The sequence below is a fragment of the Citrus clementina genome, unplaced genomic scaffold (assembly GCF_000493195.1).
Source record: "Citrus clementina cultivar Clemenules unplaced genomic scaffold, Citrus_clementina_v1.0 scaffold_5, whole genome shotgun sequence".
Lineage (NCBI taxonomy): Eukaryota > Viridiplantae > Streptophyta > Magnoliopsida > Sapindales > Rutaceae > Citrus > Citrus x clementina.
The window spans coordinates 38,252,460-38,258,221 of record NW_006262201.1 but is presented as its reverse complement, the minus strand read 5'-3'; the positions used below and the strand labels follow the sequence as shown (position 1 = coordinate 38,258,221).

General features: G+C 30.5%; 1 protein-coding gene across 1 annotated transcript; it reads left to right on the top strand.

The window, feature by feature from the left end:
- The first annotated feature begins 3,769 nt into the window (after positions 1-3,769).
- LOC18040441 (bidirectional sugar transporter SWEET1) lies at positions 3,770-5,553 on the top strand. Its single transcript, XM_006434296.2, has 6 exons — positions 3,770-3,946; positions 4,042-4,078; positions 4,333-4,428; positions 4,522-4,801; positions 4,929-5,048; positions 5,144-5,553. Exons 1-6 carry the CDS (start codon positions 3,913-3,915, stop codon positions 5,324-5,326), a joined length of 750 nt encoding a protein of 249 aa, XP_006434359.1. The 5' UTR covers positions 3,770-3,912; the 3' UTR covers positions 5,327-5,553.
- Positions 5,554-5,762: the final 209 nt, after the last annotated feature.

Below are 5,762 nucleotides of genomic sequence, written 5' to 3'. Positions count from 1 at the left end.
AACCAATGCGGGGTAATTAAAAATTCTTGGAGGTTGGAAACTGGCTATTAGATTTTGATGCATCAGAATTTGAGTTGTTGAGGAGAAAGCGAAAAAAAAAAGGGGAAAAATACACACAAATATATACGTACATATATATATATATATATATATATATAGATGCATGATATATCATTTCTCTATCGAATACCGATAAATGTACAAAAGTATAGCAGCTATGGATCGATCCATGCACTGTAATCAATTCTTTTTTACTGTAGGACTTTGTACACATGTCCAATGCAATTGATTTTTGCAATTTTTTTTTGGGATTTTTGACAATCAATTTAATTTGCATCACGTACTTACCTTTCAAATGGGTCTTGCCACTCAAGTGTATTCCAAAGTTTGATTACCGATGACAAGTTCTTTGATCTTCTAATTGCGGAAAAAAATTAGACTCATTTTTCGACCTCTACTTCGTGCTCTCAAAAGTTTTAAAGTTTAATTGGTGCCTTTTTATAATGTTTCAGGAAAATGTTCCTTTCTAAATTGGCTTTCATCATGATAAATTCCTATTCCTATTTCCTAGCATGTGTGTTCTCAAAAACAGCTAAATCGATATTCTAATTGAAAAGTCACTTTTCGTGAACATTATTTTTACTAGGTTTTTGATACTGATTATCCAACTTGCACATATTTTATATTCACGTTATTGCCATAACCATTTCAATAATTGAATCATTTCTTTTTTCTGGTCAAACAAATTTCAACAAATTTCTTTCTTATTTGTCTTTTTTTTCCTTTCAACCTACTGGGGTCAAATAAGAAAGGTGCTGCTTCTTTATACAAATTGTAATTACCTTCCTTTAATTCCGAGGTTCAAGAGAGGGATTAGCAGCAAATTTCGAAGATGTGACATTCCACATTGCCATCACTTAACATGACAATTATCACCTACCAAAGTGTCCATTTATTTAAGAAAAAAAAAATACCTACACCTCCAAAATTTAAAAAAAAAACTATGTAAATCCTTAAGTTTTTAATAAAAGATACCAAGTCCCTCTTTTAACTATAATATCCTTTGTAAATAGTAATTAAAAAAATCGACTTTAAAATTTTTTAATAATGCAAATATAATTTAAATAGTTTAATTTGTCTAATAGACTAACTATATTATAATATTTTTTATATATAAAATAAATTTTAAATATAGATTATTATAATTATTTTAATAGTATTTGTACTTATTGTAAAAATTTATATAAATCTTTGGGTTAAGTAGATTTTAAAATTAATAAAATATACTTATTGCAAAAATTTATATAAATCTTTGGGTTAAGTAGATTTTAAAATTAATAAAATGTATCTCATGTATTAATAATATTAGAATTATTTTACATAATATTGAAAAGAATATAGATTTTTATTTATTTATTTTAATATTATGTTCCTATTTGTTATAAAATATAAGATTGTAAAGTATTAAAATATTTTTAAAATTGAAAAAAAATTATTTCAAACTGTTTGTATTTTTACATTTATTTATTATAAAATATTGGAGTTAATTTTTTGAGTTAATAAAACCAAATGGTATTATAGTGAAAAAGATATCCTGATATCCATTACTGAAAACTTAGGGATTTATATGACTATTTCTCCAAATCTTAAATGTGTAAGTGTCCTTTTTTATTTAAAATATAGACGGAGTTAGTTATTGGTAATTAATTATAAAATGATAAAAAATAAAAAAATTAATATTGTGGTTGTTTTTTCAAGAAAATGAAAACTCATGATTTTATATCACTTTGGATCCACTTATTAGAAACTATCTTCATTAAGATGCGGATTTAGCATCAAGTAGGAGCTTTCAAATAATATTATATATCATATTCTTTTGTTGGTAAAAGAGAAAAAAAAATTCAATCTAATATCTAAAGTAAGATTTGATTTTCAACAATAGATTGAAAGAAAAAAAGTATATAATATAAATATCGGGTTACCAACTTTAGGAACCCAAAATTCATAGGATTCCAACTGCTGCTTGCGAGTAAGGAATGGCACGGCACCTTCCTTTACAACTCCAAGCAGACGATCCGTCGGTTTGTCAGTAAATAGATGCGTCAGCCGAAAGTGGGACACATCAACGCACGTCACACGTAACTGATCATCGTTACATTACCTACCGTGCCATGCCATCATCACACGTGTGATTTTAACTGTTACAAGTTTTCATTTCTTTTTTTATTTTAGAACCCCCTTTTTTTTTTGCTTTTAACTCGTGACCCATGCCTCTGGATGTTCCAAAATCGAAATAAATATATCTACACGAATTGACATGATTGCCCCCAACTTTATTAAACCGCAATCTTGCCAATAGATAAGAATATTCTGTACAGCATCTCTATTTTATTTTATTTTATTTTATTTTGAATATAGGATCCTAGCTAATTAAACAATTGATACATTCCCTCCGGTAAAATGGGGAAATTTCTTACACTTTTTGATGCTCCACGGACCTTTCTTTCTTGAGTTTTTTCAGCCAATTGTTAATTTTTAATTTTTTTAAAGGTAGGGGGTGAGTAAGCTCAAATATAATTTTTTTAACCCTTTATCATTCCCAAGAATCGAACCTAGGTTTTAGTAGAGATTACAACTACATTGCAACCAACCCGACTACGTCCTGGGAGGTGAGTTTTTTCAATCAATTGTTCTGCATAACTATCAATTTTTTTTCATCCAATTTCTATCTAATACAAACCTTGACAAGCTAATTAATGGTGCGTTTACAAGTTAATTAATTTCTACCAAATGAAATTGGAATGCAAGACACTGTATAAAAATCAGCAAAAATTTAAAAAAAAAACTTATACTGTTTGGTATGACTTATTTAACAATTGTAAGTGTTTATTTTTATTATTGTTTAGTTTTTTTAATAGAGTTTTTGAAAATTAAATAAGTTATTTTATTTTTACTAACAAAAATTCGGGCTTTTGAGAATAGAAGTTGAAAAGTTTTTTCAAATATTAAAATGTCTAAAATATTCTTTACTTATTTAATAATTTTATTTCAATTTTTTATAACATAATTTTAAAATTTTATCTATTAAAGTAATTTTATACTTTTTAATAAAAACTTCCTTGACAACCAAATAACTAAAAAAAATTTTGGATAAAATTCTACCTAAATAAATTCAATTTAAAAATGTTATATTAAACGGAGCCTGATAATTACTGCATAGTTTCAATCATCAGAAAATATGTGTCCAATTACCATTAAATTCACAAAAATAGGACAATCCCATCACATTTGTAATCACATTTATAATTTCAGTTTCTTTTTTTTTTTTCAATAATATTTGAAATGCTCACCTTATTTCTACCGGCAGACATAGCCGCGCGCCCGCACCAAATGCGTGACATTTCTTATCTCAAATTTCCCCCCACCGATTCTAATTCTTTTGGCGGACACCTCTTAAGAAATAAGATTAATATTCCCAATTTTTTAACTCCAAAAATTCACAATATATTTTAAGTTTCTATTATCTCATAATTTAATATTTTTTAACCCCATCCTTTGCATCACTTTCACTTCCCACTACGTATCCTTCAGTTTTCATGTCAGTTAGCAACAGTTTCATTACAAGAATTGCCTCCCATTTTCTCTTTTTCCTTAACCAAAAAAATAAAATAAAAGTTCCGTCACGGATAAGCACCAAATCAAAAATACTTTTTATTATTATTATTATTTTACTGCGTTGCAGTTAGTTTCTTTGAATTCCCTATATAAACCGCTTTTGCTTCTAGTCTGCTACCCACAAGTCATTTTGCATTTCACAAAGAAACTCGTGCTTGTTTTCATTTTCTTGAGTGCTTTCCTCATCTGAGTTCCTTTCCCTTCTTTCACTGAAGATAAGATTCGAAGAAGAAGATAATGGATATTGCACATTTCTTGTTCGGTGTTTTTGGTGAGCTTTTATATGTTCTTTCTGCTATTTTGTTTCTTGGTTTACGTTTCTTGGCTTGTTTTGATTTTGCGTTTTCTTTGTGTTTTTGTTGCCAGGAAATGCTACTGCTTTATTTCTCTTCTTGGCTCCAACGTAAGCATACAAAAACGACCAACTTTTGTTTTTGTGTGTTTTTTTTTTTTCGGGGTTTATCTTCGCAGATTTTTGAGTTCTTGATTATGTTACTTTTCTTTAGTTTGGGTACTCTTGTTTTCCCTTTCTTTTTCAGAACTTAGTTTCTACCAATTCTTGATCTTTTCTTGGAAAGGGTAACCGAGAAAGCAGTTAGTTTTTGCTTTTCTGGTATTTTTTTTTTTTTTTCTTTCTGAAGAAAATCTTTGATGCAGAATCACATTTAGGAGGATTGTAAGAAGGAAATCCACAGAGCAATTCTCTGGAATTCCTTATGTGATGACCTTGCTTAATTGTCTCCTCTCTGCCTGGTGGGTTTCTTGTTAATTTCTTTATGAAACCGCCCGGCTTTGCAACTTTTTTAAAGATTTTGCTTTTTAACCCAATTTTTGGCTATATTTCAGGTATGGTCTCCCTTTTGTGTCGAAGAACAACATTTTGGTATCAACAATCAATGGAACTGGTTCAGCAATTGAGATCATATATGTTTTGATCTTCCTACTCTTTGCGCCAAAGAAGGAGAAAGCGAAAATCTTTGGGCTTTTCATGCTTGTTCTCACAGTCTTCGCTGCTGTTGCCTTGGTGTCTCTCTTAGCCTTTCATGGCAACGCTAGAAAGATTTTCTGTGGCTTTGCTGCTACCATTTTCTCTATTATCATGTATGCCTCACCTCTTTCTATCATGGTAAGCTCACTTAATTTAATTAATTAATTTTAGTCCTTTTATTGTCTCAATTGTTTCAAAATAAGTATTCAATTGGCTTCAGATTATATTTATGAGCATTTTTTTTTTGTATGTGAGTGTTATGCAGAGAATGGTGATTAAAACAAAGAGTGTTGAGTTCATGCCATTTTTCTTGTCACTATTTGTCTTCCTGTGTGGCACCTCTTGGTTCGTGTTTGGCCTTCTTGGCCGTGACCCTTTTGTGGCCGTAAGTTTTATATTTTTTGACCTCACTGTTCTTGAATTCTGGAGAATTATGATTATTCTTGTTCATTTCATGTTTTGAGTAAATTAATATTGCAGGTTCCCAATGGATTTGGGTGTGGGCTAGGCACAATGCAGTTGATTTTGTACTTCATCTATCACAAGAAGGGTGAGCCTGAGAAACCATCGGCAGCAAATGGGTCTGTTGAAATGGGCCAAGAGAAACCATTAGAAGGAACCAAGATGGCTAACGGCAACGGGGCTCTAGTTGAACAAGTTTGAAGTGCAGAATCTGGGCACCATTCCTAAGAGATTTTGCCTCAAATTTTACCACTTTGTCTATGATCAGTACCCGTCGGGCGCGGGCGCCCCACCGCACCTCTTTTTTTCTGATGTAATTTTGTACTTTCCCAATGAAATTAGATGATGAAATGTAGACAAGACAGAGATAAGATGTGTAAGTGAATCATGTGAAATGATATTTTGACTGGCTTCAATTTGCAATTTTCCAAGTGAATCGTACTTTTTAAGTCTAGTATTTTCCATTCCAAATTATGGACGGTGACGTTCCAAACACAACTGGGGGCTGGGGCATCCTTGAACTAGTAAAAACATGAACATAATAAAGATTTAAGATTCATGAATATATCAGCAAAATCTAAATGGTTATATGCATTTAGTGGGTAGTACATGCTAATTAGAGCGTGTGTATAGATAA

Bases quoted from the DNA above. Each gene is read 5' to 3' on its own strand.
- LOC18040441 (XM_006434296.2), top strand. From the start codon at position 3,913: ATGGATATTGCACATTTCTTGTTCGGTGTTTTTG. The intron at 4,429-4,521 runs GTGGGTTTCTTG...GCTATATTTCAG, and splicing joins AATTGTCTCCTCTCTGCCTG to GTATGGTCTCCCTTTTGTGT. The intron at 4,802-4,928 runs GTAAGCTCACTT...AGTGTTATGCAG, and splicing joins CCTCACCTCTTTCTATCATG to AGAATGGTGATTAAAACAAA.